We start from the raw sequence: 27,888 nt of genomic DNA, 5'->3' as shown, positions 1-27,888 counted from the left end.
GGAGTGAACCAGTGGGAAAGTCAGGGAAAGCACCCATCAGCTATTTGGGGCGTCAGGAGGATCACAGTCAGACTTTACATGAGTGCTAAATTAGAAGCAGACCCTTAGGCAGCAGCTTGGAAAGTATGCAGTCAAATCCCTTCCAGGGAAAGACAGAACGATAGGCATTTTTGTCTGCTCCCTCTGCACTGAGCCTTGGGGAAACAGCCATTGCACGTGCTCGTGTGCCCAGTAAGAACTGCTCCTTTGCTTGCTATAGTCCTGTGGGTCTGGTGGATGCAAATCCCACTAGATTTCAGAGTCAAGTGTTTTGGGGGACTGGCCCTCAGTGAGACTCTTAAAAGTTGAGGTGCTGGATGTGCAGTCCAAACCCGTCACTCCTCAAGGAGAAGCTAGAAGTTGGGGATTTCCTCCCAATCGTATGGAGCTGTGCAGGAGGTGGGGCTTATATGGCAAGAGTGTGTCTTAGACTTTGCTGCCCATTTTGATGTGGGTATTTTCTCATTCACCTTCCGTGTGGGAGTCATTCAGCTAGTTTCTGGATTTCTCTCAGATGAAGCGACTCTGTGTAGCTGTACGTTCAGTGCATTTGTGGGACAAAGGATGCTCAGGAGCCTCCTACATCTCCAACTTGGTCTCCCCTTCTGAGTTCACAAATTCTCTGTGCAAAGGATCTAATTTTCTATTTCTATAACTGGACTTAGTTTAGAATCCCCATCATGCTGGGTGACAGAATCATAATTCAGGATGACATAAGGCAATCAGCCTCCTCACCCTTCTTTCCCTGGTTGGAGAGAGGAAGTGGGTACTCCAAAGCCCTTCATGGGAAAGGAGTATCTGGTGCTGAGTCCATACTAGTGACCACTGAGTCATCCTCATTCCTCTCTAGTCTTGTGGGCTTCAGTGGTGGGTCCACCTAGGCCACAGATAGCTTCTCTTTGTCCTCATCTTATGGCATCTCAGGTCTGGCTTTCTCTGAATTACTTCTGTGCACAAGTAAAACATTTGGTTGCTTCCTGCCTCAAAGTAGCACTTACCGCCTAGACACTCACGTGGCTATGGCTACCCTACTGTTGTTGCATCATGTTTGACACTGAGGGAAACTCTGCAAGGCTTGCCACCTCCCCAGCTCCACAGGGAACAATGTACACATCCACATCCTCTCTCCTGAGATCTCCAAACACATCTAAGTATCTATCATCATTACTCCTCCCACCTCACACCCAGGCAACACCCTAGGACTGTGAGAGAGGGGGATGCATCACTACCTAAGCTTTCTTGCTTCCTTGGCTTTTGAAACTTAAAAGCATTTTGATTCTGGTTTTTGTTTTTTTTTTATCATCTCTCTCCTGTGGCAATCAATGCAACTGACTGAACGGGGCACAGGAGACAAAGTAATCAAGGAAGGAGAGGCATGCTGGGGAGAATGCTATAATGCTATAAAATGTTATCTTACCACATGTATATAGTACTTTGCACTTCATTTGTATCATCTAATATAATATTTGCAATAACCCTTTGAGGCAGGTATTAATCCTCATTTTTCAGAGGAGGAAACTGAGGTCAAAGAAGTTAAGTGAGTAGTCAAAGGTCATACAACTGGTAAGTGACAAAACCAGAAAATTCAGGTGTTCCAACCTAAGCCCTGGACTCTTTCTACTACTCTTCCAACAGCATTTGTTCTGAGACAGAGGAAAGAATTCTTTAACCTGGAGTTTTCAAATTATGGTCCCTGGAGCCCCAGGGTCCCATGCAGGTGCTTTAGGGTCCCCCAGGGAGATAGAGATTGAGGGGCAGGTAGCTCCTGGAAAAGGCCAGAGGGACGTACTCTGAGGTCTCAATCCTCTCACATTCAACCAGGGTAGCTCTGTGTCTATTTAATATACTAGAAGTTCTGACAGACTTTGGGGGGGATAAAAAGGGGAGAGGGGATTTTGTTACCCTAAAATTTTTTGAAAATTATTAATGTCAAAACAAGTCTTTCTAACAGGAGCATGTCATACACTAAAGCAAGTTAGGACAGTAATCTTTTGTTGAATAATGATTAAGGGCTGGGAACTACTACACATACAATCATCGTCCCATTTAATTATTATTTTTTCTTGCCCGGCACAGTACGGCTTGCAGGATCTTATTACCCCACCAGGGACTGAACACAGGCCAGGCAGTGAGAGTGCCAAGTCCTAACCACTGGACTACCAGGGAATTCCCACCAATTTTTTTTTTTAACTTATTTATTTTTGGCTGCATTGGGTCTTCTTGCTGCACGCGGGCTTTCACTAGCTGCAGAGTGGGGTCTGCTCTTCGTTGAGGTGTGCGGGCTTCTCATTGTGGTGGTTTCTCTTGTTGCAGGGCACAGGCTCTAGGCATGTGAGCTTCAGTAGTTGTGGCACCTGGGCTTCAGTAGTTGCGGCACCTGGGCTTCAGTAGTTGTGGAATGCAGGCTATAGAGAGCAGGCTCAGTAGTTGTGGCGCACAGGCTTAGTTGCTCCGTGGCATGTGGGATCTTCCCGGACCAGGGCTCAAACCCGTGTGCCCTGCATTGGCAGGCAGATTCTTAACCACTGCGCCACCAGGGAAGCCCCACCCATTTAATTCTTAAAGTGAAATTCCTACTAGAAAAGCATTTACTATTACTTATTTTACATATAAGACACAGAGACTTGAGAAAGGTTACGTAATCAGTCCAAGGATGCACGCCTAGGGAGTGACAGAGCTAGAATAAGTACCCAGATCTGTCTCATGTCCAAATTGCAACACCGCCTCCCTAAACGTGAAGGCCTATTCTGCCAGGCTGGATAAGAAGTCCTGTTTCCAAACCTAATCTGTGAGGGATAACCTAAACTAAAATCTTGAGTTTGGTCAAGCGGTCTGCTGCAAGGGCCTGAACTCCAAGTGCCAGACATAATGAGCCGTTCCAACTGCCACAATTCACAGGCCCCAAAAGCTGAAAAGGGCGATGCCCTGCGCTCCAAGGTCTAGGACTGGGCACTATGGGGAGATGCCACGCTCTGTCCCGCTTAGGCCCCACACCGCGCCTCGCCACGTGCAGCAAACTTTCTCCCTGAAGCCAGAGGAATCCGCGTACGGCGCAGTCCGGACGGTTTGGTTTGATCCAGCGGTCACCTGAGGTCTCTCAAAGAGGGAAAAAAAAAAAGCCCACAAATGCCAGAGGGACCCTGTAGATGATGAAAATGCGCAAGTTGCTTGGCTGAATGCACGACCGCCCCTAACGCAGGGGCTTCCTTTGCACCTTCACACTACCTTCTACAGAAAACTATGTCCGTTTCATTTTTCTTTAAACACGCAACCCTCGCCTTCAGCCAGGCCAGAAATCTGCGAACAAACTAAAAAAACCGATTTCACCCTCAACTTAACTCTTATAGTTATAAGAAACACCTACCCAGAACACAAAAGTGAACGAACCCGCACAGGCGCGCCAGAAGGGGAAGGTGGGCTGCGAATTCTTCTTCCGGGCCGGCAGCGGCCACTTCCGGGACGACGGCGAGCGAGGCGGAAGTGCAGTCTCGCGGCAGCTGTATTTGGGCGGGCAGAGGGAGGCTCCCGAGGCTGGGGGGGCCGGGCCGGGATGGCGGCATCGGCGGCCGGGGCAGGAGCTGGGGCGGCCCAGGAGAAGCAGTTCCCGCCGGCGCTACTGAGCTTCTTCATCTACAACCCGCGCTTCGGGCCGCGCGAGGGAGAGGTAAGCGGAGCGGGGCCGCGCGCGGGCGTCCGTAAGCGGCCGAGGAGGGCGTGGGGCGGCCGTCGGGCCCGAGCAGCCGCGGGGTGTGCCCCGGAGGCGGCCTCGGCCCTCCCGGAGCCAGGCAGCACCTGTCACCCTGCCCTCGTCGAGCGGCATTTACCGGGCTGCTTTGTGCCAGGTGTGTGCCCGGGCCAGGGGCTACGGCGGGGGCCAGACAACGCGGGCAGGGTCTGTTCTAGGTCCTGGATCAAAGCCTGTGTATTGAGTGAAGGTTCGTCAGGCTAATCACTCCACACAGGTGGAGTCTCTCTTCTCTACATCAATCCTGGGTGATTAAAGTTGAGTTTACGTCTTTGTTGCTAGAAGTCCCCGCCTAGAAGCTTGGAACAAGAGTGGGAGACTGTAGTCCTTTAAATGCAGGTTTGGGGGATCTTTGGAAAGGTTTTTTTTTTTTTTTTTCCAAATTAATAAATTAAATCGGATGGGGGCGGGTGGTTTTTTTAAATGGTTATTTTTTAAGGTGGGGACGGTGATTTCCTCAACGGATGTCCGGCGGTAGGTTGTGTTGGCAGGAAATCACGGTCCTTTTAAAGGCTGTCAGTCCAAATGCCTGTGAACCTGCTGGGTTTAATTTGTGGGGAGGTGTAAGTCTGTGCACCTGCACACACGCTTATTTCTTAACAAGCGTTGGTGTATTACAAATTAGCATGAGGAAAGAAATCCAAAGACTGAGTTGTCTAATGCTATTTCAGATGGCATATGATTTACTGAATATCACAATTACCTTCAGGCAGGTGGGCGTTGTTTACACCGTGAGGAGAAGATAATTTTTGTTTTTCTAAAAAAGCGTCCTTTGTTTTGTTTTGCCAGCTAACGTGTATGGCATGAGAGGTTGACAGTAAATGTAGCACTTTAAACAGCTAAGATGGAAAAAAATGCTTATGTCAGTGTTGTGATTCTGTTTCTTCATACTTCAGGAGGAAAATAAAATTTTGTTTTACTATCCAAATGAAGTAGAAAAGAATGAAAAAATTAGAAATGTCGGATTATGTGAAGCTATTGTACAGTTTACAAGGTAATACTTTTCAATGTGCTTTTGCAGAGTTGAGTGAATTCTTAAAACTTATGCTAGAGAATTGTCCCTAACATTCTTTTAACCTTTTTAGGACCTTTAGTCCATCAAAACCTGCAAAATCTTTACATACACAGAAGAACAGACAGTTCTTCAACGAACCAGAAGAAAATTTCTGGATGGTCATGGTATTTACATACACAGTACACCTTTTTGAATTTCAATTATAAAGTGATGGGTGATCTTTACTGTTAGGAATTCAGGAAAGTCCTCCAGTCACTGCATCTGAGGAGAGTTACAATAGGGTTGGTGGCAGTTTAAAAATCAGACTCCTGTTTGGTGTATTTGTTACTGAGGCTCTTTTAAGAAGTTTTGAGTTGGGACATGTCCAAGTTTTTTAATTTAGGGGAAAATTTAAAACATATATTTGATACATTGTGTAATTTCAGTTGATCAAAATTTGTAGGTTGTTAGGAATCCCATAATTGAAAAGCAAAGTAAGGACGGAAAACCAGTTGTCGAATACCAAGAGGAGGAGTTGCTGGTAATGTGTCATTTTTTATTTCATATTTTTAGAAAAAAATTTGTTAGTATCTTGTATTTTTTAGTATTAGTATTTAGTGTTATTATTTTTTCAGATTTAAGCTATGTCACTTCTGCAGAAGTTTCTCAGGGTACACACAGCAAAGTTTTATGCTTATCATTTCCATTAGCACAATCTTATAAAAATGTATATGTACCGTCTCTTACGAATGCCTTCTACTGATCATCTGTGTTTAAAGCCCTCCTAAAAATTAGGCTTACTGGTCCGTAATTGAATTTAAATACCTCTTATTTTCAGCACACAACTACTATAGGACCAAGTTTATGAGCATTGTATTGCTTTGCCAAGAGTCACTGTACCTTTGCTATGCAATAGACTTCTTTTGCTTTCCCTTAAATTAAGATCTGTGCCATGTCTTTGTGTTGTCTGTAGGACAAGGTTTATAGTTCGGTGCTCCAACAGTGCTACAACATGTACAAGGTAAGCGTGACATGCTTTCTGAATTGAGAGTCTAGCCAGTTACCCCAATTTACATGGGATGCTTAAGATAATTCTTAACTCTTTACATGACTGCAAGGTGACTATGTGTCCATTTTAGGGGGAGGAAATAATGGGGCCTTTGAAACAGTATTGAGGTTTATGTGTGCACTTACTCACTACTGAGCCCTTCTCTCTTCCCAGACTTGTGCTAGGAGTATATCTGCATTAGTGAACAGTAGAGTCCATGTTCTTGAGGAAAGTACATAGTCCAGGTATTTGCATGATTGAAGGATCTGGCAATATTATTTATGTAAACTGAAACTTAGGTGTGAGTTCAGGTTAAAAAAAAAATGTCCAAAACAGGTGATTTTATAAAATTTACAGTATCACTTAACAGTGTTTTGGTATTTTGTGACTTATAACTCAGGCTTTCTCATGTAAATATTTTCTATATTCAAAAGGAACTGGGGGATGAAATTAGCGGAATTAATGTAAAAGGAAAAGAAGAACTTGTTATATTGGGAAATTGAAGGACATAAGAAATTGACTGTTTTTTTTTAAATCTTTTACACCATTAGCTTTTTAATGGTACATTTCTGAGAGCCATGGAAGATGGAGGTGTCAAGCTCTTAAAAGAAAGATTAGAGAAATTCTTCCATCGGGTAAGTATTTTGAATTTTATTTGTAATCTTGGTAGTTGTCCAAACAGACTGTTAGAGAGAGACACAGACAGGTTTGTTTCTCACATACAAAAAAAATCTAGAAGTTGGAAATGGCAAAGAGCCTCAGGCATAGTGTGACAAGATCAGACCAGTTAGGAGACTCATTAGATTTGCACTTTTGAATTAGAGCTTCTTGACATTTGTACACAGCTCCTTAAAGCATCTTGGAGATGTCTTTCGGCTTCATCCTTGTCCCACTTGTGTCTGTCCCTGTGGGCTAACTCAAAAGCAAACTTCCTGTGTGGTGGATCAGTTAACTAGCAAAATCTCACATTCTTACAGATCGATTATGTTCACTAAACAGGAGTAATCTGTATTGACTCAAGGTGAAGTCTGTGGCTGTGACACAGGCTTTCTTCCCTTAGTGGTAATTAGTGTGATTTTTCTTTCCCAGCTGATGTGAACGTGTCTACACAGTTCCCATTCTCCTTCAATGTAAATTTTGTATATTTGACCTTCCCCTGGTCAAATCCAGTTTATCTTAGAGAAATGACTCTCAATTTATCTTTCTCCCTACACTACCTTTGATGTCTATTTTTGAATTATTTTGTTTTTATGAAGTACTTTTCTTTCTTGTTTCTTCACTTTAATGACCATAATTATTCACTCTGACTGTCCCCTCTTCCTCTTCTTGTCTTAATTTCTCTCCTGTCCATCAACACTGACTGTATGCCCTTCCAGCGTGATTTTAGTATAAGATGGCCCATGATATCATGTGTGGAGGTCAATCTAATCTGAGGAGCACTGATATGAAGACTTAAACGCTTCAAAGAGAGATAGCACAGTGCTGAATGAACACTACTTATGTTTGAACTTAATTTTTTGAAATTGGTACTGATTTCCAATCCAGTTCCCTGTGGCTCACCCTCGTGTTGGTCTTGGCAGTGTGCTGTTTGCTAGCATGTATTGTACCATAAATTAAGACTAATTGTTTTCAGTTGTCAGAGTACTATCTTCAATATACTATTAGTAACTTTTTTTTTTTTTTTTGCGGTACGCGGGCCTCTCACTGTTGTGGCCTCTCCCGTTGCGGAGCACAGGCTCTGGACGCGCAGGCTCAGCGGCCATGGCTCACGGGCCCAGCCGCTCCACGGCATGTGGGATCTTCCCGGACCGGGGCATGAACCCGTGTCCCCTGCATCAGCAGGCGGACTCCCAACCACTGCGCCACCAGGGAAGCCCTATTAGTAATTTTATGCCTTATTTTTTTCCTACAGTATTTGCAAACGTTGCATTTGCAGTCATGCGATCTACTTGACATTTTTGGCGGGATCAGCTTCTTCCCATTGGATAAAATGACTTATTTGAAAATCCAGTCCTTTATTAATAGAATGGAAGAAAGCCTGAGTATAGTCAAGTACACTGCCTTTCTCTATAACGATCAACTCATCTGGTAGGTATACCCTACGGCTTGGTGTGTAGAAGAAGAAAGTCTTTTAGGATCATAAAAAATAGCAATGACTCCGTTGATATCATGTTGTCAAACTGGAAGTAATAGCTGGTGGGGGGTGGAGGGGTAGGATGCGTCTTTTTAGATATTGTTAAAATAAGGCAGTGATTGTTTAAACCAAAATTAGGGTAATTTTGTTTAAAATTACCAAGCAGGGGAGTTTAAAACTGGTTCCACGGAAGACAGAGAAAATGTTAGGCTGAAGAATCTTTTTTTAAAAATAATTAATTAATTTATTTATATTTGGCTGCATTGGGTCTTTGTTGCTGTGCGTAGGCTTTCTCTAGTTGCGGCGAGTGGGGCTACTCATTGCGGAGTGGGGGCTACTCATTTCAGTGCGCGGGCTTCTCATTGCAGTGGCTTCTCTTGTTGCAGATAATGGGTTCTAGGCACACGGGCTCAGTAGTTGTGGCTCGCGGACTCTAGAGCGCAGGCTCAGTAGTTGTGGCACACGGGCTAAGTTGCTCCGCCGGGTGTGGGATCTTCCCGGACCAGGGCTCGAATCCATGTCCCCTGCATTGGCAGGCGGATTCTTAACCACTGCGCCACCAGGGAAATCCCAATAATCCTATTTTTATTTTGGTATTTTTCCAAAAACATCTTCAAAGAAACAGTATGGTAAATGTGGAAAGCATAATTTTCATACTTTAAAAAAATAAATTTATTTATTTTTATTTTTGGCTGTGTTGGGTCTTCATTGCTGCATGCAGTCTTTCTCTAGTTGCAGTGAGTGCGGCCTCCTCATTGCAGTGACTTCTCTTGTTGTGAAGCACGGGCTTTAGGTTGTGGGCTTCAGTAGTTGCAGCACACAGGCTCAGTAGTTGTGGCTCGTGGGCTCTAGAGCAGAGGCTCAGTAGTTGTAAAGCACAGGCTCAGTAGTTGTGGCGCACAGGCTTAGTTGCTCTGCAGCATGTGAGATCTTCCTGGACCAGGGCTGGAACCCGTGTCCCCTGCATTGGCAGGCGGATTCTTAGCCACTTTGCCACCAGGGAAGCCCCATAATTTTCATACTTTCTTTTAAGAAAGCTAGTTTTTAAAAAATATCCAACAAGTTATAAGCGCTATAAAACCAGGAAGTAACCCACTGTCATCAAACTGTGTTTGTGTCCTGTAGTAGGGACAAATACATAATTTCTTTGATGAAAGCATTGATACTCAAGAAGCAAACATAAACTATTATTAAAAACTTTCAACTCCCGAACACGGAACTCTGGAAGAGCTGTGTGAACGTGCCTGAGATTCGGGGAGAGGTCCCTTAAGACTTGAGTGAGAGCCAGCCTGTCTGTTCGCAACTGAGAGTGGTCTGCCTGTGATGAGCCGCTGAGGTTCACGGGGGAGCAGCCAGCTGAAAGCCCTCCGGCAGCTGCTCAAGTGCATTCGGTTTTTGTGTTTGTATCTTCTGGCATGTTGTTTGTGCTCCGAGAACGTTGATGGTGACCTCAAAGCAGATGGTAGGAAATACCTTAGAGTTCTGTTTGGACCGTGTTGCATCTAACTCGTGGATTTGGTTTTAGCAGCGGCTGTGAAAGGATTTAGCAGTGGCTCCTCCTTTGTTGGGAGGAGGGTGTCAGTTGACTATCTCGCCCAGAGTTTTTGGCCTGTTTTTTGAGAGAACTTTCTTTTTAGTGAATTGATTTCCTTTTTCAGGGGTGAATGCTTTTTTTTTTTTTTGCGGTACGCGGGCCTCTCACTGTTGTGGCCTCTCCCGTTGCGGAGAACAGGCTCCGGACGTGCAGGCTCAGCGGCCATGGTTCACAGGCCCAGCCGCTCCGCGGCATGTGGGATCTTCCTGGACCAGGGCACGAACCCATGTCCCCTGCATTGGCAGGCAGACTTTCAACCACTGTGCCACCAGGGAAGCCCAAGGGGTGAATGCTTTTATGAATAAATGCCTTAGCTATTTCTTAAGTTAATCAAAGTTGACCAGACTCTTTGATCTTGGCTAGATTATTTTACATTCAACACTTGACAGTGACGTAGTCTGTATTATAGACTAAACTGATCCTACCTTGAAGGAGTCTGTCGAATGATGGCCACTTCATTCTCGGTAACGCTCTTGCTGAAAGAGATTCTCGAATAACTTGGCATCGCCACCAGAAACAGAGTTGGCAGGCTCTGGAGAAGTGCACAGATCCTGGACCACGGCTGTGCGCAGCTCACAGCGCTGGAGTTGAGGCTACACTCAGAGCAGGTGTGGAGGTCTTAGAGCAAAACAGGTGAAGTCCATTTAGCATTTAAGTAAAAACAAGGCACAGAGTCATATAAAACAGAAAGAAAAATCAGTCTTGAGAAAGTAGTAGCATCTCATGCACACAAATCAATCAGCTGATCAGAAGAATAATTTTTCTTTTTTTTAAATCATTCATATCAAATGACTATTTGCGAAACTTTGAGAACATCTGTACTTCTGAGCACCAGTAGGCTGTTTCCTTTTTGATGTGAGCCATTGACAGAGTCCTGAATCATGTGGACCTGTCAGTACAGGGTTTTGTTTGCTTTTATTTGGTTACTTGTGCTAAGAAAGGAACTCTTGTTTTTTTTTGGGGGGGTTGTTTGTTTTTACTTTTTATTTTGAGATTATTGAAGATTGGCATGCAGTTGTAACAGCTTTTCTCCAGCGGTGACATCCGGCATGATTATAACCCAGTATTACTTCATTTACTTTTGTTGGGGAGCAGGAGTCGGGATGGGGGTGGCAGGTACTGGGAAGAGGGTTGCTACAGTCGGAGCTCGTGGACGTTCCACAGCCCGGGCAGGCCTCCCCGTAGGCAGAGTGAGAAGCGCCTACTTGCTGCTTCATGCTCTGAACAGCTGGCTGTGACTTATTTTCTTTTTAAATTTTCTACCCAGAAAACCAGCATCAAATTACTTAGTGCCTAGCATTAAATCTTAAGTGCAATAATAAATGCAAAGCCCTAAGCACAGCACACATAGTAAGTAGTTAAGAAGTGTCTTCTGTTTCCTTTTATAGGGTGTTTTCTGCTCAGTGTCCTGTGGTCTGGAGCAGCACTGTCCAATAAGCATATAATGCAGGCCACAAATATCGTTTTAAGTTTTCTAGTAGCCACAATAAAATAAAAAGAAACTGGAGAAATCAATTTTAACAATATATTTTTTTAGCCCAATATATCTCAAATATTTTTTCAACATGTAAACAATATATAAAATTATTAACGAGCTATTCTTTTTGGGCTTAGTCCTAAAAGTCCAGTGTGTATTTTACACTCATTTCCACCAGCCACATTTCAGGTGTTCAGTAGCCAGATGTACCCAGTAGCTACCGTTTCTGGAAGCGCAGCTCTGGAAGAAATTGCCCAGAGCATGATTCTTTATATACTGTCTGCTGCTTACCATTAGCAAGCTCTCTCCACCAGGATTTATGTCTTGAATGGAAAGTAACATCCAGAGCCTGTTTTGTGTCTTTCTCTTTCTTTCCTCAGTTATTTCCGCAAAAGAAAAGAGTGGGGGACCTTCTGTGTGTTTGATTTGAAAGGGTCCATCTGCCTGGTCGGCTGCAGGTTACTTTCAGAATTGGTGTTGTCACAGGCCAAGTGCTGACAGTTCTCAGCTGTTGCTGTTTTGGCCTCACCTTTGGACCCAGGACTTCGTTCTGCTTGGCAGGAAGCTTCAAACCTGCTTCAGGGTGTTTGACCCCTTTAGAGTTTTAGCTGTGGACAGACATTCTGAAAATGGGAGAGGAGAGGTGGTGTAGGAGGAGGCGGAGATAAGACAAATGGGAGGAGTCCAGGGAAGTGGGCCGCGTTTCTGTGCCGAGCCGGCCAGACTTCTAACATAACCTGCGATTCCACTGGGAAAGAAGACAGAGCCCCTGGAACGTGGTGCAGAGGCTTGGTTTATATCAAGTTAGACTTCCTCAAGGATTTTTTCAATTATCTTGAATAGAAAAAAAACCCCAGATACAGAGTCATTGTCTGTTTATATCCTTATCTGAAAAACCGGTTTCAGGTAGAGTCCAACAACCCCTGCTAGTTTCTCAGTACTTTTCCAGGTGCCACTTATTCTTCCCTCGTTTCAGATTGGATGGTTTGCCCAAAAGTTTGTTTCTTTCTCTTCCCACTTTTTGCCTACACTGAATCGAGAGAATTAAAATCCAAATACATTTCTGAGACATAGCATTTTAAGTTCCCCATCTATAGCATAGCAGTATGTTCAGGATGCGGGGTGAAAGAAAGTGGCCTTACCGTGTAACCCAGAAAGTGGACAGAAACCTGCTACCTGAAGGGGAGTGTCTCAGCTGCTAATGCTCCCTGGATAATCCCATGTGGTAGGCAAATCAAATCTGCTGTGACTTTTTACTTCAAATGCCATATAAAATGCAGGACTATGTAGTAGTAGCCTTTAGCAGGTCAGGGTAGAGTTCTAGTGCTGGACTCAAGTTTAATTCATTCCATTCTTGAACTTTCCATCAAGGAAAGGGCTTCTTGATATCATGCAAAAAAAAAAAAAAAGAGAGAGAGAGATGAACTTTTATCACAGAGCAATGGAAAGACAGAAGACCAATTCCAGACTTTTAACACAGTGCTTTTCTGATGTTTCAGGAGTGGATTAGAACAAGATGACATGAGAATTTTATACAAATACCTCACCACATCTCTATTTCCAAGGCATATCGAACCTGAGGTATGATGGGGTACTAATCTCTAGATAAATAGATAGATGGATAAATAGATATATAGACATACACACACACACACACACACACACACACACTCTCACAGATTTGGGGGTGGAGTAACTTGGTGGATGGGGCAGTTCTGATCTGTATTTTACATTATTAGTGTGATGTTTAGTCATGTAGCTGTCCGTCGGTATCCATGGGGGATTGCTCCCAGGACCCCCAAGATACCCAAATCCACACACGTATGCTCAAGTCCCTTATATAAAATGGCATAGTATTTGCATGTAACCTACGCACATCCTCCCTTACACTTTGAACTGTCTCTAGGTTATTATAATACCTAATAAAATTGGAAAAAAAAACCCTAATACAATGCAAATGCTATGTAAATAGTTGCCAGTGTGCGGAAAATTCAAGTTTTGCTTTTTGGAACTTTCAAAAGAAATTTTTGCCCCAAATATTTTCAACATGCAGTTGGTTGAATCCACAAATGTGGAACCTGCAGATGTGGAAACCTCAGATATGGAAGGCCAACTGTATATATTTAGCGTGTGTCACTTAGCACAGAAAACCACGTATGTCAGCTTTTCTTCATTTTGTTACGTTCAAATGCAATTGCAAAGCTATGTTTTTAAGGGGAGCAATTCATTGAGTAGAGGAAATACTGGATTTTTAGGTCGGGTTCTGGGAACTCTGAAAATGCCAGGGATCCTGGACAAAACAGTGGTTAATTCTGTGGTCTTTTCATGTACAAACATGAGATCTGATTTTGAGTTGATTTTATACTTCCCGCCTGGCTTTTCCATTCTGACAATTTCTCAGTTTTCTGCAGAGAACTGTAAATACTACTGCAGTGTTTTCTGCAAAGTATCTTTTTTTAGCTTTAGTTAGGCTGGAAGTGAACAGTGTTCATAAACCATAACATTATCATTTTGACCCAGGAGCGCGTACACGCACCCTCTCCCTCGCTCTGTTTTTTAAGGCCATGACTTGAAACAACAGGAAAAGAGTCTCTTTGATAAGAAATCTCAAGGTTTGGAGAAGGACCTGATCCTGCACTTTGCTCCTTTCTGGGTAGTTTGAACACAGTGGCTAATGTTTGTGGAGTGTGTACCATACGCCAGACACGGTGTAAGTGCCCAGCACACTTGCATTATCTCATGACATCCTGACAGCCGTCCTGAAAGCCGGGTACCTTATCTCCATCTTACAGAGAGGCGACCCAGGCTTGGGGGGCTTACATGATTTAACCCCGTGTCACCCAGCTAGTAAGTGACGGAGCCAGGACTTGATCTCGGGGTCTGACTAATGCTAAAGCACCTGCTTCCAACCACACCCTCAGAAGGATCCTTCAGGAGGCTTTCCCATGGTGGACAGTGCTGTTGCAACAGCAGAACACTCTATTGGTGCTTTATTATATGTCTAAAGAGCCGGGCTTACAAAATAGGAATGTACGAAGTGGCAGTGAGGACATGGATGTGTGAGGACTTCTCTCAGTAGAGGCTGCACGTGTGAGAGCTGTGCATTCTCACTATTGGATTTACTGGTTTTCAGTCTTTCATTTTCAGTTACATGCTAGAATTTTATATAGACTAGAAGAACATCAAAAAGTTTTAGAAGAATAATAAGTTTTAGCTAATGTGACTATTAGATTTGGAATTTTTTTTCATTTCCTATGCGTATTGAAGTAGTGTATCTTCAGCAGAAGAAACCAGGAATGGGTTACAAATACAGATCTATGAGGAGGCACCATGTCATGGCTGAAGGCAGGGACTTTCGGGTCACACAGGCCCCTCCACTCAGGGGCTGGGTGTGTTGGTGAACTTCTTCAAACTTGTTTCCGTTTCTAGAAAATAGGAAGATGGCATTCCCCATAGGGGTGATAGGAGATAAAATTATGTAATTTATGTCATCGCCTAGCACATATTAACCACATGGGAGATTTCATTTATTGCTGTAAAAGGAACTAAATCAGTATGTGGAATTTAGGGCACAGTGAAGTTACGATAGGTCTGTTTAAAACCAGTGAGTTCTTTCTGTACCTCTGTAATCCCCCCTCCTTTTTTTTTGGTGGGGAGGAATGTGGAAAATTGATATAGAAAAATGGCATGGAGCCAACTAGTAAATATAAATGCTGTTTTTCAAAGCTTTGAATATAGGAAATCTAATAAGTCACTTGTCAACATTAAATTTGTTTACAGTTGGCGGGAAGGGATTCTCCAATAAGGGCAGAAATGCCCGGAAATCTTCAACACTATGGAAGGTAGGACTTCTGTCCTTTGATAGACAGTATTGGATTTTATTATCTTTTTTGGTAAAGATAAAATCATGAACACTGAATTAGCTTTGTGCTACTTCACTGACAATAATCAACAAAGGAAATTCTTTTGTTTCCAATGAATTAAAACGATTACTTTTTTATATTCTGATCTGGTGTTTTCTAAGTAATGTCTAGCTTCCCAAAAAGGCCGTATATTAACACCCTTATAGGAATACACTGTTTATATATTCCTGTTTATAATCTGCCTAATTGAATGAAGTCATCTCTGTGCTTCCTTTTCAGATTTCTCACTGGACCCTTGAATCTTAATGATCCAGAAGCAAAATGCAGATTCCCCAAAATTTTTGTAAATACAGATGACACATATGAAGCTCTGCATTTGATTGTTTATAAGGTAACAGTGGCCTTTCTCTCCAGGGTTACAGATTGATACTAAAGTAAATCTTGCACAGGTACACTAGTCGGTGCGCAGACCTCACGTGTTTCTTGGAACAGGTGTCACAAGTTCTGATTACCGTAAAACTCAAAATGGGTGCTTTCTGGAGTAAGAGGGTTACTTTCAGTCCCCATTAAACTGTAGTCCTGTGATTAGCAAGAGTCACTGTCTGAGGCTGTGACTCAAATGTTTCAAGTCCTGCACACAGACAGATCAGAGGCCGTCAAGGCCGGTGTTGCCTATTGTTCGATGCCTGCCCACACTCCAGTGGATTCTGCCTTCGCTCTGATTTTAAAGTTGTGGACTTGCTAATTCCATAAGGATAGTATGAGTTTCTGTCAGGATATTATCTTGTAAGGATGTATATTTATGTTAGGTTGGTTTATTTTTATAAATTTATTTATTTACTTATTTTTGGCTGTGTTGGGTCTTTGTTGCTGCGCGCGAGCTTTCTCCAGTTGTGGCGAGTGGGGGCTACTCTTCGTTGCAGTGCGCGGGCTTCTCATTGCGGTGGCTTCTCGTTGTGGAGCATGGGCACAGGCTTCAGTAGTTGTGGCACACGGGCTCAGTAGTTGTGGCGCACGGGCTTAGTTGCTCAGTAGCATGTGGGATCTTCCCGGACCAGGGCTGGAACCCGTGTCCCCTGCATTGGCAGGCGGATTCTTAACCACTGCGCCACCAGGGAAGTCCCTGTGTCTTTCTTTAAAACAGTTTTACTGAGATACAATTCACACAGCGTGTGTTCATCCATTTAAAGTGTACATTTCAATGGCTTATGGTAGCAAAGTTCAAGGGTGCCCAAGATCACCTTCACTTCTCACACAAACTGCTAGTTCAGTTCACCTTCACTTCTCACACCAACTGCTAGTTCAGGGGTCCTTTTGAAGTCTTTGTCTGGTTTTGGTATCAGGGTTAACACCCTGTTTTGTTTTGTTTTGTTTTTTATAAACTTACAAAGGGTCTAATCAGTTGTTTTGTTTTGTTTTGTTTTTTAATTAATTATTTAATTTATTTATTTTTGGCTGTGTTGGGTCTTCCTTTCTGTGCGAGGGCTTTCTCTAGTTGCGGCAAGCGGGGGCCACTCTTCATCACGGTGCGCGGGCCTCACTATCGCGGCCTCCCTTGTTGCGGAGCACAGGCTCCAGACGCGCAGGCTCAGTAGTTGCGGCTCACGGGCCTAGTTGCTCCGCAGCATGTGGGATCCTCCCAGACCAGGGCTCGAACCCGTGTCCCCTGCATTGGCAGGCAGATTCTCAACCACTGCGCCACCAGAGAAGCCCCCTAACACCCTGTTTTTTGGAGGACTTTGTGAAGGATTGCTGTGAATTCTTCTTCAAATGTTTGGTCACAGTGAAGCCACCTACATCTGGGCTTTTCTTTGTGGGTAGTGTTTAAATTGTTAATTCGTCTCTTTGCTTATTATAGATCTTTTCTGATTTTCTACTCCTCTTTGAGTTAGTTTCAGTGGTTTGTATCTTTCCAGGGATTTGTCCATTTTAAGTTATTCAAGTTGGTGTACAATTTTTCATAATATTATAGCCTTATAATCTTTCTTTTCCTTTAAAGTCAGTAATGCTGTCTCCTTTCATTCCTGATTTTAGTAATTTGAGTCTTCTCTCTTTTTTCCTTGGTCTAGACAGGTTAGCTAAAGATTTTTCAGTTTTGTTGATCTTTTCAGAAAATCATCTTTTGATTTCGTTTTTTCCTCTTCTGTTTTTCTGTTCTCTATATTTCTGCTCTAATTATTGTTATTTCCTTCCTTCTGCTTGCTTTGGGTTTAGTTTGCTCCTCTTTTTTCCAAGGTCTTAAGATGGAAGTTTACATTATTGATCTGAGATCTTTCTTCTTTTTAATACGTGTGTTTACAGCTATAAAGCTGAGAGACTGTAATACTAAGATGTAGTAGATTGTCTTTTATAACCATTCCTCCATTTGCTGTCTGCTGTTAGGACAATTTCCCTCTGGAAATTTAAGTGATTGTTTTTTATATTTTTCTCCAATGATGGTGTTTCACTGGGGAGAGAGCATTAATATGTGGATTGGGGAGGTGGATGGGGCAGGATTGTCCATGAGTTGACAGTTATTGAGAAAGCGATGGTCAGTGGGGTTCACATATACCATTCTGTGTACATTTTTAATATATTTGAAATTCTTCAACTTTTTTAATAGAGACTTTAAAAGGCACTTTAAAAAAAAATCAACCTGTAAGGGATCAGTTGTGCAAATGCCTGAGGCAGACATAAGGGAAGCAAGCTGGATCAGGCTTCAGGACCCTGTGACACACAGAGTTCGTGTCGCAAGGAGACCAGCCATTGCACAGGTCTGCCAGGTAGTGACCAGAGTGAAGAGCCAGTGGTCCCAGATCTCTTGACGCTTTAGGAGAGGCTGGAAATTGGAATTTTGGTAGAAAACCAGTTGGCATCTAAGTCAGAATTACTTTAAACACAAAGAAACACCTATATTGGATGGAACTGGCCTGTAAGTCACCCAGTTTGCAGCCTGTTTCTGGGCAAATAATAATTATGATTCAGTTACAAAATAGCATAAATGTTATTAACTTTGGCCACTTAAAAATAAAGTTAACAGCTGATAGAGGTTGAGAGGCAGAAGTGGGGAGAGGTGCAGGGACAGGGGCAATGTTAATATACTCATTCAGAAGTGGCAGTTCAGGAGCTTGTGCCTGTGACTGGTGGCGTGAGAAGTGAGCCATTTGAGGCTGTAAGGTGACCCTCCAGTGGAGGAACTAGAGGGGCTGTAAGCTCTGGGGGTGGGGGGAGCGGCTGGAGAGGGGCCTCATCCATCATGATGCCGGAAGGCGACAGTGGTGTTAACCGTGTTATCTAGAACATTAACAGTGGTTGCCGGGGGAACAGGCCTCAGAGAAGGAAGTCTTTTGCATTTTCATCCTAAGCCTATATGTTCTGTTTGACCTTGTTTCTAACACTATACGTTGCTTTGATAAATTTAAATATTTGGGGCTATTTATTTATGATGTGGCTTGCTGTAGGTTCCTGTTACTTACTCATGTCATAACCGCAGTGTTTGCTATAATAAAAAGTGAGACAAGGTGACATTAATTTGCTGTTTTTTTTAACCTGTGTTAATGGAGATCATCAAACATTCACAAAAATAGATTAGAATAATGAATACCAGGTACCTATCACACAGCTTAATTAATAATATGCTAATGTATCATCTCTCTTCTCTACATGTCCTGGTGTTTTGGGGTTTTTTAATAAATTTTATTTATTTATTTATTTATTTATTCATTCATTCATTTATTCCTTTCTTCCTTTCTTTCCTTTCTTTCTTTCTTTTCGTTGGGTCTTCGTTGCTGCGCTCAGGCTTTCTCTAGTTGCGGTGAGCAGGGGCTACTCTTCATTGCGATGTGCGGGCTTCTCATTGCGGTGGCTTTGCTTGTTGTGGAACACGGGCTCTAGGTGCGAGGGTGGTAGTTGTGGAACACGGGCTCAGTAGTTGTGGCTCGCGGGCTGTAGAGTGCAAGCTCAGTAGTTGTGGTGCACGGGCTTAGTTGCTCTGCAACATGTGGGATCTTCCCGGACCAGGGCTGGAACCCGTGTCCCCTGCATTGGCAGGTGGATTCTTAACCACTGCACCACTAGGGAAGCCCCGTGTTCTGGTTTTTTGTTAGAGCATTTTAAATCATCTCCTCATTTCCCTTATAAATAGTCCATTTTGCGTCTCTAACTAATAAGGACCTCTGTTTTAACATCACCACCCTGCCATTATCACGCTGGACCAAAATAACGTTAATAACTTCCTTAATACCATCTGTTATCCAGACCCTATCCAGATTTCTCCAGTTGACTAGAAAAGTCTTTATAAAGTTGATATATTTAAATAAAGATTTAAACAAGACCACTGCATTTGATTATTTAAGTCTTCATTTTTGTACCATTATCTAATCTTTGGTTTCTTTTCTCCCCTCCCCCCGCAGGCCATGAGTGCAGCTGTGTGCTTTATGATTGACGGTAGGTACACACCTGTATCTGGTTTCACCTGATTAGCTAAGGCTTTTCTCTTTACACTTTGCTGTGGTCTGTTCCTAAATGATAAACAAGTTGTCGTAGCAACAGGGAGGCTGCATTAAGCCTCCATCTGGGGCCTCTGCCATCTTAACCAGCTATTTCTAATATCGTTAAAGTCCCAGCTTTCCTGCTTCTCAGCAGTAGGACCTGGGCACCTTTCTGTGCCTTCCTGCCCGTGAAACGATTATGGGAGTACCCATCTCAAAGGGGGCTTTAGGATTAAATGAGGGAATATTTGTAAAGTGCCAACAGTGCCTGGCCTGTGAGTGCTGTGTAGTGCTTGTTAAATAAATATTTGACCTTCCTAGGTCTACTGGGGGTAGGCAGTCAGTTTACTACCCCGCAGGGAGTGCTTCAGTCAACATTCACAGTGGGATAGTTCTTTGCCTCTTTTTCATCTTAAATATGACTAATTCTGGCTCCTCTGTTTCTCCTCTATTTGGGAGGGGAGGGGGATCTGATCATTTAATTATTTCCCAGATCAGTACAGTTTTCATTTGAATATTGTTGTTAAGATGGTAAAATGAAAATTGACCTTTTTAACACAGTGTCCTCACACTCACTGGTGTTTCTTGAATTACTTGTTAGCTTCTATCCAGCCTACGTTGGACTTTTGCCGAAGACTGGACAGCATTGTTGGGCCCCAGCTTACAGTGCTGGCATCTGATATTTGTGAGCAGTTTAACGTCAACAAAAGAATATCTGGGTTTGTACTTTGCTTTGTGTTTGCTTTCAAGCATTTAACTGGCTCTGGAAGAATAAGGGTGGTTTTTGCTTAGAACATGGATGGTGTTAAGGTTCGTATAATCTCTGAGTCCAGAGAACAAATGTGTTGTTTGGTCCTGTCTGCAAAGCTTCCTAGGGAGCTGTTCCTGAGTTTTTCTGCCCCACAGTGACGGTCGGGGCTGGCTCTTCTCTTAATGCATCCCCTCAGCTCTCCCCAATGGTGGTATGAACGTGTGGGGTTAGGTGTGCTAGCTCTGCCTGTGGTCTTGGCCTTGTGAGTTCACTTCGCATCCCACATGACCCGCCCGGGCTGTGAAGTCCACACTGGCCGAGGTAATCAGCAGGGTTTTGCTTTGCATAGACGGAAAGCACTTTGCCTCTCGTGCAGAAGTGTTCCTGGTGAGGTTGCCTGTGACGTAAGCCAGTAGGCGTTGGTGCTGAGTTTGGCATCTTGAAAGGCTCTAGGCTGAGTATCAGGAGACTCGAGGTTAAACTCACCTTGGTTCTAAAAACACCCTGAAAAGTCACTGAACCTCTTTCTACTCTTTTCTCAGTGCAAAGTCGAATGACTGTAAAGTGCGTAGATGGAAAGTACTTTAAGGAATAAAAGGCTTCTTTATATGGGCTTCGCATGTGTTAGAGAAGTTACGAAAATGCGAATTTATATATAACCTTGTGCTTGTAGTGAGCATATGTTGTATGTATGTGGTCTTACATAAGCACCAGCCCACAGAGAGGTCCCACATGGGCTCCAGCTGAAAGCACGGGTAGGTTTTGTATCTGCAAGTGGATTTTTACTGCTGATAGCTTACGTAGTTTTAGAAAAGATACAGCCAAGGAATGAAAGTGCCTGACCAACTTCATCTTGACAGTGCTGTTTAATCTAATTTTTTGACCATGAACCTGCCAGATTTTCAATTCTGAAGGAAGCATGTGCCTTAAATCTGTGTTGGATCATGCAAGTTATGAGTGGAGAATGATCAAGTGTAGTTACCTCCATCCCCAAACCCTTGGGAGATGACTGGACATTTTAACTGCTCTGCCAGTGCTTTCGGCAGATATGATGAATATCAAGTAACTCACTGACAAATATCCAGAGGTAAACTTGCTGTCTCGAGTACTTTTTATTTTACAAATCAGGCTAACCCTCTTTGGGATTGTACAGAAGAAAGGAGATGGCCTTGGATATTAATTATCCTATCATTAGACAGCAGTTTTCTCTCTGATATTTTATTATGAAAATTTTCAAACATAGGAAGGTTGAAAAAATTGTACAGTGGATACACATATACCCCCACTTGGATTCTTCCGTCGGCATTTTGCCATGTATGTTTGGGCACAAATCTGTCAATTCCTGTCTAAAGGATAATTTCTTGACTGTTAGGAGAATCACTGCACAGTACCATTAGCCCCTCGAGGATAGGGTACCTGGCAGACGTGATGGTACAATAAGTGCCACACAGTTTAGGGGTGTGCCCAGTAACAGAGCTTCTAGGAACGTAGTTCTTATCTTTGAAACCGTGACCTGAAGATGGTTCTCGATGCATCTGAGATGTTATATGTAAGGAGCTTTGATTGCCAAACCGTAACCATCAACTGACTAAAGATAAAAGCTTTTGAGTACAAAAGGTAATGTAGTTTTCTTCCAGAAATCCTTCTGACCCAAGTCAAGCCACTTTATGTGCCAGTCCTGGGACCTCCATAAGTCATATCCCAGAGAAATTAGAGGCAGCCCTGAGGGAGGAGAGAACCCAGCCAGCAGCATGTCAGGGGCATTGTTGGGGGGCAGAGGGGGCTATGTTAGCCAGCTGTCCTGATCCCAGAGACCAGCTCAGGGGCCTCTGTTCTCTCGGCTGCAGCCCCCGCTAGAAAGTGCCCACGGGGCTGTGCGCTAGTGTTTAGCGTTGAGTCCAGATTTATAAACTGCAGCTCTTAACGTTCCTTATGAAATTAGGGTCAGCCCTTTAAAGAATGGTGTGAAGTAGGTTTGTTTGGCGATCGGTTTCTATTCCTTTGTGGGCCACCTCAGTTTTTTTCTTCTCCAGAACTTAAAATTCTATTATTTTTATTTATTTTCTTCTTTTGAGAGTAATTTATGTCCTTAATTTTTAAATGATTCCAAAATAGAAATATTGGAAATCTTATTTGGCTTCTGTCTTTCTGGACTTGTACACGCATATAAACACAGTGACATACACACATGGTGTTTTTTTACACATGGACTTTTGAAAATATATCATGCTGTAAATCTGTAGCTTTAAATATATATATATATATATATATATATACATACACATACATACATACATATGGTATGAGCATCGGTTTAAACCAATAAATACAGACCTACCTCATTCTCTTTAATGGCTTCATAGTATTTAATAGGAAAGATGTGTTCTATTTGCTTACTCGTTCTCCCATTTAATGGTTAGGGCTGGTTATGGCTATTAGTATTACAAACAGTTCTGTATTGAACAGTCTGGTACTTAAACACCCAATTATCTCCTCAAGAGAAATCCCTAGGATTGAGCTCTGGGGCAAAGGAAATGCACATTTACCATGTGGCTCGGCTCCTGCAAGGGTGGAGCCACCTTCCCCTCCTGCCCGTGCCACGTGCCACCAGCTCCCGTTCTCCCTGCTCTCTCGCATTTCAACAGTGACACTGAGGTTGGGCGTCTCCTCATCTGTTTATGGGCATTTCTGTCTCCTCCACAAATTGTCCCCGTCCTCTGGCTCTTTCCATTGAAGTGCTTTGTCTTTTTTCTTTTACATCAGTACTCCTAATGTAATACCCTTTAGTCATGTTGCATCCTCTCTCCTTTATATTTAGTCAGTTTTATTAATCATTGCCTTTGGATTTGTCTTTAGTGGCACACTTGGGGCCTTCCACCCCAATATTGTAAAAATGTCCCATTTTTATCTCTGGTACATTCCTGGCTTTATTTTCTGTGTTAAATTTCTAATTCACCTAGAATTTTTAAGGGCTTGCAGGAGGGCTGTAACTTAAAATTTTCCCCCAAATCGATGGTTTCTGAATCTGAGACTTCAGTTTTTGTGTCTTTCACACACCCTTATTCACTGGCCAATTCTAATATTAAATTTGAAAAGGCAGGAAGGAGGAGGAGGATGTAGAAAGTTATTAGAAAAGGAGCCTCTTTCCTGTGAGCAATTTTTTTTGGGGGGTGGTTTGCGGGCCTCCCACTGCTGTGGCCTCTCCCGTTGCGGAGCACAGGCTCCGAACGCGCAGGCTCAGCGGCCATGGCTCACGGAACCAGCTGCTCCGCGGCATGTGGGATCTTCCCAGACCGGGGCACGAACCTGTGTCCCCTGCATCAGCAGGCGGACTCTCAACCACTGCGCCACCAGGGAAGCCCAGCAATTTTTTTTTATAATCCTTTTTTATCAGTCTTCTTGAATCAATGTGTAAAGTAGCCCAGTTGACTAGGAGGCTGACTGTGCTGGGATTCCTCCCACAAGTGAGGAGTGTAACCATTAGCAGTAAGGGCTGGTTATGATCAGACCCAGGATTGGACATGGGGAGGAGCAGGACGAAGGCAAGATGGGAGGAATTGGCCCCGGCTGTGGTCAATGGTGTTTAATGGTGCAGCACGGTGGAGGAAGTCTTCTTTGTCTTAAGTTTGGTCTGATTAGTGAGGAGTGGCCAGTAGCCATATTCATCTAGAAATCATCTATCTGGCAACCTTCAGCTCTCTGGAACACAGCCCAGAACAAATGAAAACCACAGCTGGTCCCTGCTCCCAGCCAGCTGCCCAAGTCCACAGGCGAAACTCTGCGAGCAGTTAGGTGTGCACTGAACATCTGGTCATTTCCTCCCCAGGTTCACAGCTCACAGTAACCTTTCCAGGTAGGCTTTGGAAGTGTGGAAAGGTTTTCACATAACTGGTCCTTAAACATTTAAGTCTCTGGCATCTCAGTAAAATTGATGCTCTTTACTCATGGGAGATATCCCTGTGACCTCTTTTTCTTTATATAAATTTATTTTATTTTTGGCTGCATGGGGTCTTCGTTGTGATGCGCGGGCTTCTCATCATGGTGGCTTCTCTTATTGAGGAGCACGGGCTCTAGGCGCGTGCGCTTCAGTAGTTGTGGCACGTGGGCTCAGTAGTTGTGGCTCACGGGCTCTGGGCGCAGGCTCAGCAGTTGTGGCGCACGGGCTTAGTTGCTTTGCGGCATGTGGGATCTTCCCGGACCAGGGCTCGAACCCGTGTTCCCTGCATTGGCAGGCAGATTCTTAACCACTGTGCCACCAGGGAAGCCCTGCTGTTTTTAATGTGAGCAGATCTTGTTTTCTTTTATTAACAGTACATTGCAAGTAACTGGTTTTTTCTGTTTTCATTTTTACATCATCCTTCATGGTGGGTGGAGTGGAAAGAGGCCACATTTGCCCCTGTCCTAACTACCTAAATAACGTCTCTCACGTGAATGTCCATGTGGGATTACAAAAGAAAGAATTCGGGTCTTCTTAGAAGAGTGTTGTACGTGTTACAAATGAGAGCAAGAGGAACGCCACGCAGAGTGTGAGACAAACAACCAGAACTTTAAGCCTGATCGAAGGTCATAAAAGTTAGTCTGTCCAAACAACTAAATTTACAACTCTTTCCTAATTTCTTTTAAAATTTTCATCTTTCCAGACAATTTTTCTTGTAGTTATACTTGCTTTTCTTAGATTAGGGGCCTACTAAAAACAAATTCTGGTTTTATAAGAATTCTGTTTTCATTTTCCTGGGAACTAAAACATCCACATTCTTTCTCTGCCTAGAGGTAGAGTATTACAGTAGTAACCCACTTCCCCGGAGGTCGGATTTCCGGCACCCTCAGCTCCCCAGTGCGTGGCTGCTCCCCCTGTAGTAAGCAGAGAAGGCTTCTGGCCCCCAGTGGCAGGGCTGCCTAGGCCTCACGCAGACCCCCGATTGTGAATTTAAGGCACAGTGAGAGGTGAGGGAGGGGAGGCCCCTGAGAGCCGAGTGGCCCAGCTGTCAGGGTGGCTCCCCGAGGGGTCTCAGACTCTGACCCAGGAGACAGCGAAGTAGCATTGCCCAGTCATCCAGAATAATAAAAGGGTAAATCCCAATTAAATACTTCAGAGGAGGTTCATACGTTTTAGAATGATCTCTGAGTAGGATGATGAAAGCTTTGTTATTTACAGTGCTAAGCTTCCATTCTGTGGCAGTTTACATACATGCAGCTGTGGGATAAATGAGATGTACGGGGGTCAGCAACCTTTTTCTGCAAAGGGCCAAACAGTAAGTACTTTAGGTTTTGTGGGCTGTGTATGTTCCAAGTACTCAACTATCCTTTAAGCGTGAGAGCAGCTGTAGACAATACATAGGCATATGGGTGTCCCAGTAAAACTTTATTTAGAAAAACAGGGCCTGGTTTGGTCCCAGAGCCATAGTTTGCTGATCCCTTCACTGGAAGGGTAAGTGACCTGCATTGATTTACTTTGTTTTTTGTTTTTTAAGTGAACAAATAACTGAGTGACTGCCATTTATAAAACACTGTACTTGAAAAAAAAATCACATATGGTTAAAATATTTGTGGTTTTAAAAGTACATACTTGAGCTCGCTGGGAAATTCAGTCATTTTGAATACCTCACGGATATCAGATAAGTTACTGCTGAATGTTATGTCTTAACTGAGGTTCTTGATTTGAAGGCCCAGCCATTGAAAATACCACCTTAGCCATTCCACATTTAGAGTTTTTACAGTGTAGTTGTACGTTTGGGTAATTGATCTTTCAGAAAGTTACCACCTCCATAACATGTTTTCACAGGTCTGAAAAAGAACCCCAGTTCAAGTTTATCTACTTCAACCATATGAATTTAGCAGAAAAAAGTACAATTCACATGAGGAAAACACCCAGTGTGTCACTTACGTCTGTTCATCCAGATTTAATGAAGATTCTGGGTGACATCAACAGTGATTTTACAAGGTAATTCTAACCACCTCACCAGTTAGGTGTCCACTTTCTAATAAGAGATATTAAAGGAATCATCTTCAAAAACCGAGTGACCCCAGGCCCCTTCAGAGGTCTTGACCACCTCCCTGGGCACCAGTTCCAAACATCATTAAGCCCAGAAGGGGCTGGTCACTCACAGGGGACTCCCTGAACTTTTCACATGGCTCAAGTTTCCTGTTTCTTGTTTTAGAATGTTTTTCACAATCCAGCTATATATATAAAATAAACAATTGTGTTTTGAAACTCTTTTCTTCCAGGGTGGATGAAGATGAAGAAATCATCGTGAAAGCAATGAGTGATTATTGGGTTGTTGGGAAAAAGTCTGACCAGCGGGAGCTGTATGTTATTTTGAATCAAAAAAATGCAAACCTCATTGAAGTAAATGGTAAATAGGGTTTGGTATTTGAGCAGAATTTTAATGCTACTGATATTTAAAAACTATCTTTTCAGTGTACTAAGGACATGCTAAATAGAACAAATCATGACTGTTGAGATTTTAAGCAGGCGCCCCTGTTGCTTAAAAGAAATCATCATTTGGCCTATGCGGGAGTGGGACAGTGGGGCAGTGCACCCCAAGTGTCAACTGTAGGGACAATCAGGTGTGAGGTTCCTTCTGCAGACATCTTCTGGGGTGTATTACATTTTTCTCTTGATACCAATACTTGTATTAATAGTCTATGCATTAGAAACAACCTCAGGGAATACATGCCTCATTTATTTATTTATTTATTTTTGGCTGCGTTGGGTCTTCGTTGCTGCACGCAGGCTTTCTCTAGTTGTGGCGAGTGGGGGCTACTCTTTGTTGCCGTGCCCAGGCTTCTCATTGGAGTGGCTACTCTTGTTGCGGAGCACAGGCTCTAGGCGTGTGGGCTCAGTAGTTGCAGCTCGCGGGCTCTAGAGCACAGGCTCAGTAGTTGTGGCGCACGGGCTTAGTTGCTCTGCGGCATGTGGGATCTTCACAGACCAGGGCTGGAACCTGTGTCCCCTGCATTGGCAGGCGGATTCTTAACCACTGCGCCACCAGGGAAGCCCCTACACGCCTCATTTAAAACGGGAATTGAGTAAAGTCCAGATAATGACACCACTGTTGGAGCTCCCGATCCACAATTCAGGGTTGCAGCTAGAGTTTCTGTGTTTCTGAATCAGATCCCTTAAGATTTTAGAAGTTGTGCTCCTCACCCCCCAACCCACGGGTGTCTTAGACACTTTGGGTTTGAGCTGTCTCAGGCCCAAAGAAGCAATGTTACATAGTGTTAAAGTCTCCTGTACGTCAGGTCTTTTTTTCTTTCTCTCGACTTAACATTTCTTATCAAGGCTCCTGAGATTTAAGATCAAAATTAATGCAGACCTTTATTTATGACCAACTTTACTCCAGGGAATTTAAGGTACTCATATATATTATATAACCTTTAAAGTGAGAATTTCTATACCTTACTCACCGTTTTCTGTTCTTTTTGCAGAAGAGGTCAAGAAGCTTTGTGCGACGCAGTTCAATAACATATTCTTCTTGGATTGACTGACAAGGGCTCACCAAAACATCTTTTAAAAAAACAGCTCAGCAAGCATTTTGTTTACCATTGCAGGTTATTGGTCATATTATTGACTGGATTAATGACAATAGTAAAGCAATACTTGCTTTGAAGAATCAAATTTCTACTCAGCCTGATGATCCCCTGAGGTTTTTAGATTTTAAATATTTATGTGGAATTAAAGGTAGTCAGCTACATCTCTTTCATTCCGTTCTTTTGACATTATGTGACTATTTTACTGGAAAATAAGACTAATAAATTGTTAAAGTTTTTAAAA

At 43.2% G+C, this 27,888-nt stretch overlaps 1 protein-coding gene across 1 annotated transcript; it reads left to right on the top strand.

Annotated features, from left to right (window-relative positions):
- Positions 1-3,515: 3,515 nt before the first annotated feature.
- On the top strand, positions 3,516-27,888 carry CCZ1 (CCZ1 homolog, vacuolar protein trafficking and biogenesis associated). The gene is made up of 15 exons (XM_081256981.1): positions 3,516-3,703; positions 4,681-4,778; positions 4,870-4,963; positions 5,242-5,319; positions 5,752-5,799; positions 6,378-6,461; positions 7,739-7,914; positions 12,531-12,612; positions 14,812-14,873; positions 15,174-15,285; positions 19,286-19,319; positions 19,965-20,082; positions 25,897-26,055; positions 26,340-26,467; positions 27,543-27,888. Exons 1-15 carry the CDS (start codon positions 3,590-3,592, stop codon positions 27,596-27,598), a joined length of 1,443 nt encoding a protein of 480 aa, XP_081113107.1. The 5' UTR covers positions 3,516-3,589; the 3' UTR covers positions 27,599-27,888.

The sequence above is a fragment of the Mesoplodon bidens genome (genome assembly GCF_964165515.1).
Source record: "Mesoplodon bidens genome assembly, chromosome: 15".
NCBI lineage: Eukaryota > Metazoa > Chordata > Mammalia > Artiodactyla > Ziphiidae > Mesoplodon > Mesoplodon bidens.
The sequence above is the reverse complement of the archived record's forward strand: the minus strand, read 5'-3'. Positions and strand labels throughout refer to the sequence as shown.